Source organism: Sus scrofa, chromosome 13 (assembly GCF_054392235.1).
Source record: "Sus scrofa isolate SSC_HxYL_T2T_F1_AM1 chromosome 13, Sscrofa_HxYL_maternal_Yorkshire_Landrace_v2.0, whole genome shotgun sequence".
Classification (NCBI taxonomy): Eukaryota; Metazoa; Chordata; class Mammalia; order Artiodactyla; family Suidae; genus Sus; species Sus scrofa.
In genome coordinates, this window is record NC_139395.1 from 33,881,274 (window position 1) to 33,896,789 (window position 15,516).

Here is a 15,516-nt window from a genome sequence, read left to right on the forward strand (position 1 = left end):
GCATCCTTAAGATGCAATTTCAACATGTTTCCTGTACCATCTAGATTTCTTGGGAATTAACAGCTGGATCCAGAGGCTTGATTGGACTCAGGTTCTGTCCTTTTAGTAAGCTCTGAAGTACTGTGTTCTTTTTACTAGGATTCACATAATGTCTAGTTTTCCTTTTTTGTGGAGATGCTAGCATCTGTGTGTTCTTACTGCCTGATTGTATTAATTTACTGGGGCTGCAAAATGATATTCTGATTCTTTTTCTTCATCTAATAGTTGGAATGCTTTTATTTATTTATTTATTTATTTTTTGTCTTTTTGCCATTTCTTGGGCCGCTCCTGCGGCATATGGAGGTTCCCAGGCTAGGGGTGTAATCGGAGCTGTAGCCGCCGGCCTATGCCAGAGCCACAGCAACGCAGGATCTGAGCCGCGTCTACAACCCACACCACAGCTCACGGCAACGCCGGATTGTTAACCCACTGAGCAGGGCAGGGATCAAACCCGCAACCACATGGTTCCTAGTTGGATTTGTTAACCACTGCGCCACGATGGGAACTCCCAGTTGGAATGCTTTTATAAAGACTTTTCTTTTCTATTTGATTACAAAGTGCTACTGTTTACACAGAGAAAGCAGGATAAATGTTTAATTTCCCTTTATTTGCCTTTTAAGAAATTTTTTTTAATTTTATTTTTTTTGTCTTTTGTCATTTCAGGGCCACACCTGTGGCATGTGGAGGTTCCCAGGCTAGGGGTCAAATTGGAGCTGTAGCCGCCGGCCTATACCACAGCCATAGCAACGTCAGATCCGAGCCATGTCTGCAACCTACACCACAGCTCACAGCAGCTCCGGATGGTTAACCCACTGAGCAAGGCCAGGGATTGAACCCGCGTCTTCATGGATACTTGTCGGTTTTGTTAACCACTAAGCCACTATGGAAACTCCCTATTTGCCAGTTTTGAAACAACGAGGATATGTGAAGGTATGACATTGGAGAAGCAAAACATTTTCATTGTTTCGAATAATCTCCAATAAGATATGTAGTACCTGCAAAGGGAAAAATGGTAACTTTATAATGGGCACTCTGGCAGACATCATCTTAACCCAATGATCAAAGTAAACATCAAATAAGAGTACAAGTGGCTGCTTCCTGACATGATGCACAAGGACAGCATGACGTTATTTCTGTGGAATCCTGACAAAATGAGAAAATGTTAGACACAAAGGGACCTATAGAGTAACTAGCCTATATGCTTCAAAAATAGCAAAGTCATGGAGTTCCCGCTGTGGCACAGTGGGTTAAGAATCCAACATTGCTGCAACTGTGGCGGAGGTTGCAGCTGCAACTTGAATCTGGTCCCTGGGCCAGGAACTTCCACATGCATGGGTGAAGCTGAAAAAAAAAAAAAAAAAAAATAGGAGTTCCTGTTGTGGCTCAGGGGCAGAAAACCCAGCTGGGATCTATGAGGATGTGGGTTTGATCCCTGGCCTCACTCAGTGGGTTAAGGATCTGGTTTTGCCATGAGCTGTGGTGTAGGTCAAAGACACAGCCCAAATTTTACGTTGCTTGTAGCTATTGTGGAGGATGGTAGCTACAGCTCCCATTCAACCCTTAGCCTGGGAACTTTCATATGCCGCAGGTGCAGCCTTCAGAAAAAAACAAATAGAAAAGGCAATATTTTGAAAGAGACTAAAAAAGTGTTTGAGGTTAGGAGAGACTAAATAGACATGACAAATAAATGCAGTGTGTGATCCCAGGCCAGAAAAGAAAGATTTTCTTTTAAGGGCCATTAATGGGACAATTGGCATATTTTAAATAAGATCTATGTTTTATAGTATTATAGCAACATTAATTTCCATGTTTTATTAATGGCACCATGTTTCTGAAAAAGAATGTCCTTGTTTTCCAGTAAAAAGCACAGGAAAAAATGTAGTTGACCTTGGGTTTGACGTGAGTTTTTAATGATTTATCGATTTATTTTATGGCTGTACCAGAAGCATATGGAAGTTCCCTGGCCAGGGATTGAATCCAAGCTGCAGATGCAGCTGCAGCGTACACCACAGGCTTCAGCAACACCAAATCCTCTAACCCACTTTGCTGGGCTGGAGATGGTATCTGTTCCTCCACAGCAACCCAAGCCACTGCAGTTGGATTCTTAACCCACTGCGTCACAGCGAGAACTCCTGGCAGTGAATTTTTAGACACAACATCAAAAGCATGATCCATGAAAGATAAAATTGATAAGTTGGACTTCATTAAGATTAAACCTTTCTCCTTGAAAAGACTGTTAGGAGAATGAAAAGGCAAGCCACAGTCTGGGAGAAAATATATTCAAAGACCTACATTATAAAGGATTGATGTCCCCAGCATATAGAGGATACTTAAAACCCAACAAGAAAACAAACCAGGAGTTCCCATCGTGGCTCAGTGGTTAACGAATCCGACTAGGAACCATGAGATTGCGGGTTCGATCCCTGGCCTTGCTCAGTGGGTTAAGGATTTGGTGTTGCCGTGAGCTGTGGTGTAGGTTGCAGATGTGGCTTGGATCCTTTGTTGCTTTGGCTGTGGTGTAGGCCGGCAGCTACAGCTCTGATTAGACCCCTTGCCTGGGAACCTCCATATGCCTCAGGTGTGGCCCTAGAAAAGGCAAAAAGACAAAAAAAAAGAGAAGAAAACAAACCAGTTTTAAAAAGGGCAAAAGCTATGAACTGACACTTCACCAAAGAAGATATACAGATGGCAACAAGCATATGAAAAGATGCTTAATATCATGTGTCATTTGGGAATTGAGAACTAAAATAACAGTGAAAACATCACTGTACACTTAATAAAATGGCTAAAATTTAAAAATATATCAAGTGTTGGCAAAATTCAGAACAACAGGACCTCTCATGGCTGGTGAGGATTCAAAATAGTACAGCCACTTTGGAAGACAATTTGGAAGTTTCTTACATAGCTAAGCACAAACTTAATGATCTATCACTCATACTTCTAGATATGTATCCAACTGAATAGAAAACATATCCACCTGCATAGGTGTTTATATGGAAGCAACCACGATGTCCTTAAATAAATGAATGGATAAACAGTGATATATCCATACAGTGGATTATTATTCAACAATAAGAATTAATGAACTGTCATGCCACTAAAAGACATTAAAGGCATACACTAAGTGAAGGAAGCGAATCTGAACAGTGACGTATTGTACGATTCCAATTACATGACATCTTGGAAAAGGCAAAACTATAGAGACATTAAAAAGATTAATTGCTGACAGAGTTTCCTAAGGAGATTAGAAGTGAAGTACATGTGATTTTTAGGAAGATACATTATATGATACTATAATGGTGAATATATGTCATTATGCATTTGTCAAAAATCATAGTCTTTATACAATACAAAGACTGAACTTCATCATAAACTGTTGTCTCAATATTAATGTTGTATCAGTATCAGTTAATTACAACAAATGTACCACACTAATCCTGGATGTTAATAGTAAGGGAAACTGTGTTTCTCAGAATGGGGGTATGTAGGAACTCTGTGTCCTGTCTGTTCATATTTAGTACATTTTCAAAGGGGAAATAAGCAGATGTTAAAGAAATGTTGTTAAAACCATGTATGTGCAAATTGAGATATTTTATAGGGTGTAGAAAAATTAACTAGAAAATTGAAAAGGCCTATGATAAAATCATAATCAGTGATTAAAGAGTGACAGCTTTTTCTGAGATGGGAATGAGAAAAAGATGTCTTTCATTACCGTTATTGATACTAGAGAAAGTCATGGCCACTTCAATAATGCAAGAAAAAGAATAAAAGGTATAATTATTGGAAAGGAGGGAAGGAAGTTGTCATTCACAAATGTATTGATTTTGTTTATAGAAAATCATTAGAATATCTAAATGAATTTGGAAACATGACTGTGTACAAGGTAATATATGAGAATTAACTATGTATACTAGCAACAGTTGGAAAATGACATTTTAATAGTAATAACATCAAATAACCAGGGAAAAAAGTCTGAAAATGAACAGAGCATTTATATAAAAACTACCGTGAGAAATTAAGTCCTGAATAAATAATGGAATATATCTTTTCCTAATTTGGAAGACTTAATATTGTAAAGATCTTAGTTCCTCCCCAAAGATAATATAAATTTAATGTGGAGTTCCTGTCGTGGCGCAGTGGTTAACGAATCCGACTAGGAACCATGAGGTTACGGGTTCAATCCCTGCCCTTGCTCAGTTGGTTAAGGATCTAGCGTTGCCGTGAGCTGTGGTGTAGGTTGCAGACGCGGCTCGGATCCTGCGTTGCTGTGGCTTTGGTGTAGGCTGGCAGCTACAGTTCCGATTAGACCCCTAGCCTGGGAACCTTCATATGCCGTGAGAGCAGCCCAAGAAATGGCAAAAAGCCAAAAAAAAAAAAATATATATATATATATATGTGTGTGTATATATATATATATATATATAAATTTAATGTAATTCAAGTAAAATAAAGTTGTCTTGCAGAAATTGGTATGCTGGTGAAAATTCAAAGAACCAAAAGTAGTTGAAAATAACCGAGGTAATCTTGAAGTAGAAAAACTAAGTTGGAAGACTTTCATTACCACAATTAAGATGTAATATAATTCAAACAGGGTCTTATTGGCACAGAGGCAGACAGACCAGTGGAACAGGATGCAAAGTCCAAAAGTACTTCCATTCCCATATAACCCTGTATGTATTTATTTATAACCAAGTTGCTTTTTTCAGTGCTTTCCTGATAAAAGAGTTATTACATTTGAGATAGGAAGCAATTTCCAGAAAAAAAAAAATGTTTTGGAAGGGCCAGAGCCTCTTTCCCAGTACACTAACTCCTTTAGCTATCTCTTGTTTCAATTGCCATTTGCCAGGCTCTGTCATTCAGAGCATTAATTTTATTCTTTAAATATGATTCAGAATTTTGCTTAGACTGCAGTTCGGCAGTTTGGAGTCTTATCACGCCTATTTAACTTGTGCAAATTCCACTACATGTAATTGTGGTGTGGGGAAGATTATGTAAATAATGCAGGCAGTCTGCTTTTTCATTCAGTAACCATAACATTGGGTAGTGAGCCTGAGATGGGAAGTGTAAACTTAAGTTTCAGCTGTTGGTTCTGACTTATATCCAAATATCTAACCTCTTGTTTGAGTTAGTGTGATTGTCGAATCTAAGATACAGCATGCTCACTAAACACGAACTACTTTGTCTGCTGTTCATTTGAAGAATTGGTATCTAGTCCAATCCTGAGGGAACAATAGCTGGTGCTAAACTTTCTAGGGTACTTTGTGTAGGGTCATGGCTTAGGCTCTCAAGCCGGACAACCTGGGTTCAGATTCTGGCTGCATTCTTTCTGTGTGGCCTAGGCAGGTACTCAGTGTTCTTACCTATAAAATGGAAATGATAACAACACCTCATGGCATTGTTGTAACAATTAAGTGACTAATGTAAACAGTGGCTAGCACATAGTGCATCATCAAGATTATCAGTACTGGTATGTGTGTACCTAGGTGGTACATTCTTAAGGGGTTTTCAAGGCAAACTGCTTTCTACCTTCAGCATGTACATTAAAACCCAGCCTCAGTGTGAAACATGACTCTGCCATACCATGCTCAGTTCTCTCTCTCGTCTTTGGTTTTGTTTTGTTTTTTTGTCTTTTTGCTATTTCTTGGGCCGTTCTCACGGCATATGGAGGTTCCCAGGCTAGGGGTCGAATTGGAGCTGTAGCCACCAGCCTACGCCATGACCACAGCAATGGGGGATCCAAGCCGCATCTGCGACCTACAGCACAGCCCACAGCAATGCCAGATCCTTAACCCACTGAGCAAGGCCAGGGATCGAACCCGCAACCTCATGGTTCCTAGTCGAATTCGTTAACCACTGAGCCACAACGGTAACTCCTGGTCCTTGGTTTTAGTGAGCTTATGACCATTGTGGCTCATGGTGGAATGGTCATATGGCACAAAACACAGATGTTTGAGGCCGGAGGGCCTGAGGGTGGGGCAAGATGTAGTTCTGTGAAAGCAATGTAGGTATGCAAACACCCTGAAATATGTTTAATAGATGGCTTTAAGCCACTTTTATTTCATTTTTTAAAATTTTATTTATTTTAATTTGCCACACCCATGGCATGTGGAGGTTCCCAGGCTAGGGGTCAAATTGGAGCTATAGTTCCTGGCCTATACCATAGCCACAGCAACGCCAGATCCAAGCTTCATCAGTGACCTACACCACAGGTCACAGTAATGCCAGATCCTTAACTCACTGATTGAGGCCAGGGATCAAACCTGCGTCCTCATGGATACTAGTCAGATTTGTTTCCACAGAGCCACGACGGGAACTCCTAAGCCCACATTTTTAGCCATGAGCACTTTCCTACATACAAAGTTCCATTGCGTCTTTTAAGGTCAGCATATCCTTTATGCATCTGTCCTTGGCTTTTCACAGTAAAAGGGTTGGCGCCTGTATTATACAACTGGGCTACTGCTAACCCTGTGGTGCTCCTTGCGGATGCTTTCTTGTAGGTTGCAGTGCCCTGATGTTTTATGGATCAGTTATTTTCCCCAAGCCCATGGCTTTTCAACTCACTGCTGATTTTGTCATCTTTGAAGAGTTTTAAAGAATTTTACAGGTGGCCGTTGGCCATCTCACCTTCTCCCCTTCTTCCTGCTTCCACACGGTCCCAGACTCTCATATTGGCTTTCTAGTACTAAGGGGATTGAAACCCTGCTGACCCTGACTGCATCCCCATCTACCCTCCCTCTCTCAGGAAAGCTGTTCTTTGTTTTCAGCTGCTGCTTCGCAGCACTGAGGCACACATAGCACACGAGTGCTGCTTGTCTCCACTGCCAGGACATCAGGCCTGTTCTCTGACCCTGCCATGCTGACAGCTACTATTTCTGCTGGGGGAACTGCTGGTGTCAGTGTACTTTTTTTTTTTTTTTTTTTTTTTTTTTTTTGTCTTTTTGCCATTTCTTGGGCTGCTCCTGCGGCATATGGAGGTTCCCAGGCTAGGGGTTGAATCGGAGCTGTAGCCACCGGCCTATGCCAGAGCCACAGCAACGCGGGATCCGAGCCGCGTCTGCAACCCACACCACAGCTCATGGCAACGCCGGATCGTTAACCCACTGAGCAAGGGCAGGGACCGAACCCGCAACCTCATGGTTCCTAGTCGGATTCGTTAACCACTGCGCCACGACGGGAACTCCATCAGTGTACTTTCTCTTTGCTTCTCTGTGCTTTTCCTTTTCCCCACCTTTCCTGTCTTTTATATTTGCTTGGTTTTGCTCAGAAAAAACTGATCACTTATACACCTTGCCAACTAATGAGTTCCATCTTTCTGTGCAGTGAATAAATACATCAAAAGCAAGTGGGTCCTATCATCGAACCTTTATTGGCCGTGTTATTTGATCTTCAGGTGCAGGAACCTGTTTCATACATCTTCCACCAAATCAGGAGTTTTGCACTGCGTATTAGGGGCATGGAAATTAGAATGGTTTAGCTGTCACTAGGCTTAGTCCCTGGGAGATGAGAGACTTGGTCTTTGAATACATGTGATGATCTGCTGTCCCATGTCCATGAGTTAGAAGAAGGGAAATAGGAGTTTAATGAGTTCTTGTTTAAGGGGGACTTTGGTAGTGTACAGTGTTGGAATGTGTAAACATTTACTATTTCACGATAGTGATGTAAAATTATAGTGCACCTGTGTGTTGTGAATTGAGGAATCTGAGAAAACTTAGGACCATCCAGATGGTGCACTGGATTTTAACTTTCAAGTTATAAATATTCTAAAATGTTAACAGCATCTCATTTTTGTGCTTTCTCCCTTTCTTCCTAGAATATTTTCCTTCTTGGACATAGTAACTTTGTGCCGATGTGCACAGATTTCCAAGGTAGGGTATTAACCAGATTTGTAATTAAGAAGTACCAAGTTTTATTAGAATGAGGAAGAGTTTTGGTTCAAGTAAATGGTTAAAAATTAAAATGTCGGAGTTCCCGTCATGGCGCAGTGGTTAACGAATCCGACTAGGAACCATGAGGTTGTGGGTTCGGTCCCTGCCCTTGCTCAGTGGGTTAACGATCCGGCGTTGCCATGAGCTGTGGTGTGGGTTGCAGACGCGGCTCGGATCCCGCGTTGCTGTGGCTCTGGCATAGGCCAGCGGCTACAGCTCCGATTAGACCCCTAGCCTGGGAACCTCCATATGCTGTGGGAGCGGCCCTAGAAATGGCAAAAAGACAAAAAAAAAAAAAAATTAAAATGTCACCTTTTATATTTAACATAACACAATGTTATAATTCCACATTTGATTATCAACTTAATGAAGCAAGACTTACTTTAGCAGTCTCAATAAATGTATCTTTTTCACCCTAATCCCTCCCAACTTTCCAGGCTTGGAACATATTAGCCCTGGATGGAAGCAACTGGCAAAGAATAGACCTCTTTAACTTTCAAACAGATGTAGAGGTAAGTTAACCTTGTTTTAGACAAAAGACTTTTTAAAAACGTAAATAAATTGCTCACTTTTTCCTGCCTTTTTATTTTGCTTCATTTAGATTTGATATTAAGGTGCCAAGGTGGAATAGAGAAGAAAAAAACCTGGAAGGTATTTGCATCCATCAAGACCAAAATTCTGTTTGTAATTTACTTTTTGCTTTGTATCAGTCAGACCAGATGTTTGCTTTACTTTTCCCTCTTGTCATGGTTATAATCTGAGTTTTACCACTCAGCTGCTGCTGCTGCCTTTTTTTTTTTTTTTTTTTTTTGGCTTCTTAGGGTCAACACCTGTGACATTTGGAAGTTCCCAGGCCAGGAGTCAAATTGTAGCTGCAGCTGCTAGCCTACGCCACAGCTACAATAATGCAGGATCTGAGCCATGTCTACGACCTACACCACAGCTCGCAGCAACACTGGATCCTAAGCCCACTGAATGAGGCCAGGGATCGAACTTACATGCTAGTCAGATTCGTAATCTGCTGAGCCACAATGAGAACTCCTACCATTCAGCTTTTAAAAGCCTCACACCTTCATCGGTAACACCTGGTTCAATGCTTTAATATTAGGAAACTCTTGACAGATATTTATTGATCTGAAAGATCCACTGAGAATTCTAATTCAGGATTGGGGATGGGGAAATGGCAGAAACACAGGCCCAGGAATGAGGCTGGAGACGGGAAATGTCACTCCAGCTCAGCCATTTAAGCCATACACCCTCTGAGTGCCTCAGCTTTATTATCATAAAATAAAGAAGTGAAATAATCTTTAAAGCCTTTGTAATTCCAGGGTTCTGGTATGTTTAATCTGGAAATGTATAAATATCCTCATTTAAGAATGGTAAACTAGATCTAATGAGAAAAGTTTATTTCAAAACAACTTTAATATTAAATACCAGTTATAACCAAAAAGAAACAGGAGAGTCATAAAGACCATTGCACATAGTAATTGTCTAGAGTGTTGTTTTAAAGGTCTGGAGATTCTGAAGTGTATTATTTACCCAGTGTTAGTAAAATCTTACTCATTTCCAGTTTAGCCAAATCAGTTAGAGTAGTAGAATTGTGTTTTAATTGTTACCCATGGAGCATGTTCATCACGTTTTTATTAAAGTATTGTGTCTTTTTTAATGGACAAGGAAATGAATGTGTTTAATAGTGAGATGAGCCCAAATGATTTCCTGTGAGTCACTTAATCTGGTGTCGCCTAGAAGAACTAACGGCCAGTCCTGGAGGCCCTTCACCTCCTTTTCCGGGTTCCTTACTGCTTATCAGTCTCTGGTCCCATCTCAAACCAGTGGAGCAGCAGCACTAACAGGAGTGGGGCACAGGGTTTCCCACTGCTCAGGTTTCTGTGCTCTGAGCTTGGAAGGGGGCAGGGACCTCAGGGCTTCCCATTTCCCTGGAAAGGTAAGAACAGAGCTGGAGGAATCAGTCTGAAGTTGTAGAGCCCCATTCCTCCAGCTGCATTTTTCTCACTCAGGTTTGCTTTGGCTATTTGGGGTCTTTTGTGTTTCCATAGACATTTAAAAACTTTTTGTTCTAGTTCTGTGACAAATGCCATTGGTAATTTAATAGGGATTTCACTGAATCTGTAGATTGCCTTGGGGTAGTAGAGTCATTTTGACAAAACTGATTCTTCTAATCTAAGAACATGGTAAATCTTTCCATCTGTTTCTGTCATCTTCTGTTTCCTTCATCAGTGTCTTCTAGTTTTTAGAGTACAGATCTTTGTCCCTTTAGGTAGGTTTATTCCTAAATATTTTATTTATTCTCTTTGATGTCATGGTAAATAGGATTGTTTCCTTAATTTTTCTTTCTGATCTTTCATTGTTAATGTATAGAAATGCAAGAGATTTGTGTGCATTAATTAATTTTGTTTCCTGCAACTTTACTGAATTTGTCGATGATCTCTAGTAGTTTTCTGGTGACATCTTCAGGACTTTCTTTTTTTGTTGTTGTTGTTATTTTTGGGTTACCTCTCAGTATATGGAGCTTCCTGGCCAGGGATCAGATCCAAGCCACAGTTGTGACCTACACTGCAGCTGTGGCAGTGCAAATCCTTTAACTGTCTGTGCTGGGGAATTGAACCTGCATCCTGGTGCTGCAGAGACACAGCTGATCCCATTGCACCAAAGCAGGAATTCCAGGGTTTTCTATGTGTAGTATCATGTCATCTGCAAACAATGACAGTTTTTTTTCCTTTTTTTTAAAATTACCTAATGAATTTTATTACATTTATAGATGTACAACAATCATCACAACCAAATTTTACAGCCTTTCCATTCCAAACATGCAGTGCATCCTCCCGCCCTCCAACCTGTCTCATTTGGAAACCATAAGTTTTGCAAAGTCTGTGAGTCAGTATCTGTTCTGCAAAGAAGTTCATTGTGTGTGTGTCCTTTTTTCAGATTCCGCATGTCAGTGACAGCATTTGATGTTAGTGTCTCATTGTCTGACTGACTTCACTTAGCATGATAATTTCCAGGTCCATCCATGTTGCTGAAAATGCTGTTATTTCTCTCCTTCTAATGGCTGAGTAATATTCCATTGTGTACATGTGCCACATCTTCTTTATCCACTCCTCTGTCAATGGACATTTAGGTTGTTTCCATGTCTTGGCTAAACAGCAGTTTTACTTCTTTTCTAATTTGGATTCTTTTTATTTCTTTTTCTTCTCTGATTACTGTGGGTAGGACTTGCACAACTATGCTAAATAAGAGTGATGAGAGTGGAAATCCTTATCTTGTTCCTAATCTTAGAGGCAATGCTTTCACCTTTTCACCATTGAAAATGATGTTAGCTGTGGGTTTGTCATATATGGCCTTTATTGTGTTGCGGTAGGTTCCCTCTGTGCCCACTTTCTGGAGGGTTTTTATCATAAATGGGCGTTGAATTTTGTCAAAAGCTTTTTATGCATCTATTTGAGATGATAATATGGGTTTTATTCTTCAATTTGTTAATGTGTATAACACTGATTGATTGCGGATATTGAATAATCCTTGCATTCCTGGGATAAACCTCACTTTATCATGGTGTATGCTATTTTTTTTTTTTTGTCCGTGCCTGTGGCATAGGGAAGTTACTGAGCCAGGCATTGAAACCCACTGCAGCATAAGAAATCCATGGTGTGTGATCCTTTTAATGTATTGTTGGATTTGTTTTGCTAGTAATTTGAGAATTTGAAAATTTTTTGTGTATATGTTCATTGATAATATTGGCCTGTAATTTTCTCTTTTTCGTGGTGTCTTTGTTTGGTTTTGGTATCAGAGTGTTAGTGGCCTTATAGAATGAGCTTGGGAGGTTCCTTTATCTGTAGTTTTTTGGAAGAGTTTCAGAAGGATAGTGTTAGGTTTGCTGAGGAAGAAACACGCAAGGCCTAGTTGGTAAAGCAAAAGAGATTTATTAAGGCATCAGAGGGGCATGGGCTGAGCTCAAGATGGTGCCAGTCCTGACTGTGAGGAGGTGCTAGGCTTATGAAGGATCTGTGGCTGGATGGAGTTCATGGCAGGAAAGATGAAGGAGGTAGAGGGGAAGGTCAAGGGAGGTTTAGGTAGGGAGGGATAGGTGGTCGAGTCCAGTGACAGAGGGCAGTGAATCCTTGTAGGTGGTTAATCTATGCTCCACATTCTGGGAAGGGCTGTAGATCTTGTGCTGGGCTGTGCCCATGTCCGCAGCAGGTCTCCAAGGTAAACAGTCATGTGAGGGGAGAGGTGGGGGGGAGGGGTCTGTCTCCACCCTCCTGGAAACCTATCAGATAGGTGTTAACTATTCTCTAAATGTTTGATAGAATTTGCCTATGAAGCCATCTGGTCCTGGACTTTTGTGTTTTGGAAGTTTTAAAATCACAGTTTCAATTTCAGTACTTGTGATTGTTCTATTCATGTTTCTGTTCCTTCCTGGTTCAGTCTTGGAAGGTTGGTTGTACCTTTGTAAGAATTTGCCCATTTCTTCTAGATTGTATATTTTATTGGCATATAGTTGCTTGTAGTAGTTTTTTATGATCCTTTGTGTTTCTGTGGTGTCACTTGTAATTTCTCCTTTTTCATTTCTAATGTTAATGATTTGAACCATCTCCCTTTTTTTCTTGATGAATCTGGCTAAAGGTCTATCAGTTTTGTTTATTCTTTCAAAGGACCGGCTTTTAGCTTCATTGATCTTCTCTATTTTTTTTGTCTCTATCTCTGTTTATTTCTGTTTTGATCTTTATGGTTTCTTCTACTAACTTTGGCTTTTATTGTTGTCTTTCTCTAGTTGCTTTAGGTGTAAGGTTAGGTTGGTTTTGTTTTATTTTGTTCTTGCTGCACCTGTGGCATACAGAAGTTCCCAGGCCAGCTACTGAACCTGTGGCACATCTGTAACCAGAGCCACAGCAGTGGCAATGCCAGGTTCTTAACCCACTGAGCCACCAGGAAACTCCAAGGTTAGGTTATTTATTTGGGATTTTTCTTGTTTCCTGAGGTGATTGTTATTGCTATAAACTTCCTTCTTAGAACTGCTTTTGCTGTGTCCCATAGGTTTTGGAACATCATGTCTCCATTGTAATTTTTCTCTAGGTATTTTTTGATTTCCTCTTTGATTTCTTCAGTGATCCAGTGATTGTTAATAGCACATTGATTAGCCTCCATGTGTTTGTGGGGTTTTCTTTGCCCCTTTTTTTTTGTTAGGGTCTCACCCATAGGATATGGAAGTTCCCAGGCTAGGGTGGAATCAGAGCTGTAGCCGCTGGCCTACACCACAGTAACGCCAGATCCAATCGACATCTGCAACCTACACCACAGTTCATAGCAATGTTGGATCCTTAATCCACTGAGTGAGGCCAGGGATCAAACCTGCATTCTCGTGGATACTAGTCAGGTTCGTTACTGCTGAGCCATGATGGGAACTCCCTGTTTGTGTTTTTTTGCAGTTTTTTCCTTGTGGTTGAATTCTAGTTTTATAGTGTTATGCTCAGAAAAAAATCTTGGTATGATTTCAGTTTTCTTAAATTTACCAAGGTTCGATTTGTGGCCCAAGATGTGATCTGTCCTGGAGAAAGTTCCATATGCCCTTGAGAAGAATGTATATTCTGCTTTCAGATGGAATGTTCTGTAAATATTAATTGAATCTATCTGGGCTAATGTGTTATTTAAGACCTGTGTTTCTTTATTGAATTTCTGTCTGGATGATTTGTTGATGTAAGTGGGCTGTTAAAATCCTGCACTATTACTGTGTTAGTGTTGATGTCTCCTTTTATGGCTGTTAGCAGTTGCCTTATATATTGTGGTTGCTCCATGACAATTTACAGTTGTTATGTCTTCTCAGATTGATGCCTTGATCATTAGGTAGTGTCCTTCCTTGTTTCTTGTCACATTCTTTGTTTTAAAGTCTATTTTTTCTGGAGTTCCTGTCACGGCTCAGTGGAAGAGAATCTGACTAGCATCCATGAGGACGCAGGCTCCATCTCTGGCCTCGCTCAGTGGGTTAAGGAACTGGCATTGCCAAGAACTGCGGTATAGGTCACAGGTGTTTCTCGGATCCCGAGTTGCTGTGACTGTGGTGCAGCCCTAAAAAGACAAAAATAATAAAAAAATTTAAAAAAGACGTAAAGCCTGTTTTTTCTGATATGAGCATTGCTACCTCTTTGATTTCCAGTTGCATGGAATATCTTCCATTCCCTCACGTGTGCGTCCCTAGATCTGAAGTGGATCTCTTGTAAATGGCAGATATACAGGTCTTGTTTTTGTATCTATTTAGCCAGTCTTTTTTTTTTTTTTTTTTTTTTTTTTTTACTTTAAAAAAATTTAAAAAAAAATTTTTTTAGGGCTGCATCCACAGCATATGGAAGTTCCCAGGCTAGGGGTTGAGTCAGAGCTGTAGCTGCTGGCCTATGCCACAGCCACAGAAACTCCAGATCTGAGCTGTGTCTTCGACTTGCACCACAGCTCATGGCAACGAGAGGTCCTTCTTTTTTTTTTTTTTTAACTCAATGAATTTTATTACATTTATAGTTGTAGAACGATCCTTACAACTCAATTTTATAGCATTTAACACCAGATCCTTAACCCACTGAGTGAGGCCAGGGATTGAACCTGCGTCCTCTTGGATACTAGTTGGGTTTGTTACTGCTGAGCCACGACGGGAACTCCCTCTTAATTGTTCGTATTAGTTATTGTTGGAATTTTTTTCTTCCTTTCCTCTTTTATTCTGTTCTCATGTGATTTGATGATTATCTTAAGTGTTGTAATTGAGTTGCTTTTTCTTTTTTATGAGTGTGTCTATTGTAGTTTTCTGGTTTATGGTTCCCATGAGGGGTGTGTGTGTGTGTGTGTGTGTGTGTGTGTGTGTGTGTGTGTGTGATTAGGGCCATACCTGTGGTATATGGAAGCTCCCAGGATAGGGGTCGAATGGGAGCTGCAGCTGCCAACCTCTGCTACAGCCACAGCAACGTTGGATCCAAACCATATCTGTGGCCTGTGTGCCACAGCTTGTGGCACCCCGGATCCTTAACACACTGAGCAAGGTCAGGGGTCAAATCCTCGTGAATATTAATCAGTAGGGTTCTTAACCTCCCCTATGAGGGTGTTTTTTTTTTTTTTTTTTTTTTTTTTTGTCTTTTCTATGACTGCACCCAAGGCATATGGAAGTTCCCAGGCTAGGGGTCTAATCGGAGCTGTAGCCACTGGCCTACACCACAGCCACAGCAACTTGGGATCCAAGCCGCGTCTGTGACCTACACTACAGCTCACGGCAACACTGGATCCTTAACCCACTGATCAAGGCCAGGGATCGAACTTGCAACCTCATGGTTCCTAGTCGGATTCATTAACCACTGAGCCACAACAGGAACTCCCCCCATGATGTTTTGATGTAGCATTCTATATATACATATGTGTATACACACACACACACAATTGTTTTGAGTTGCTGATCTCTTAATTTTAAATGTGTTTTCAATATTCTGCATTTGTTCTCTCCTCACAGTTGTTGGTTTTGATAATCATATTTGTCTGTAGTTGATTTCCTACTTTTTTTTTA

At 40.6% G+C, this 15,516-nt stretch overlaps 1 protein-coding gene across 10 annotated transcripts in view; it reads left to right on the forward strand.

Annotated features, from left to right (window-relative positions):
- The window catches only part of FBXL2 (F-box and leucine rich repeat protein 2), a 101,061-nt gene that overhangs the window by 20,924 nt on the left and 64,621 nt on the right, over positions 1-15,516 (forward strand). For 8 of the 10 annotated variants that reach the window (XR_014822678.1, XR_014822679.1, XR_014822677.1 and 5 more), the window contains 2 exons: positions 7,850-7,904; positions 8,402-8,476. Coding sequence is in view for 2 of the 10 variants with exons in the window: in XM_021071559.2 (XP_020927218.1) it covers positions 7,850-7,904; positions 8,402-8,476 (130 nt within the window). In the remaining 8 variants the exon portion in view is untranslated. The remainder of the gene's footprint in view (positions 1-7,849; positions 7,905-8,401; positions 8,477-15,516) is intronic. The other 2 variants (XR_014822676.1, XM_084987623.1) reach the window with 1 other exon arrangement.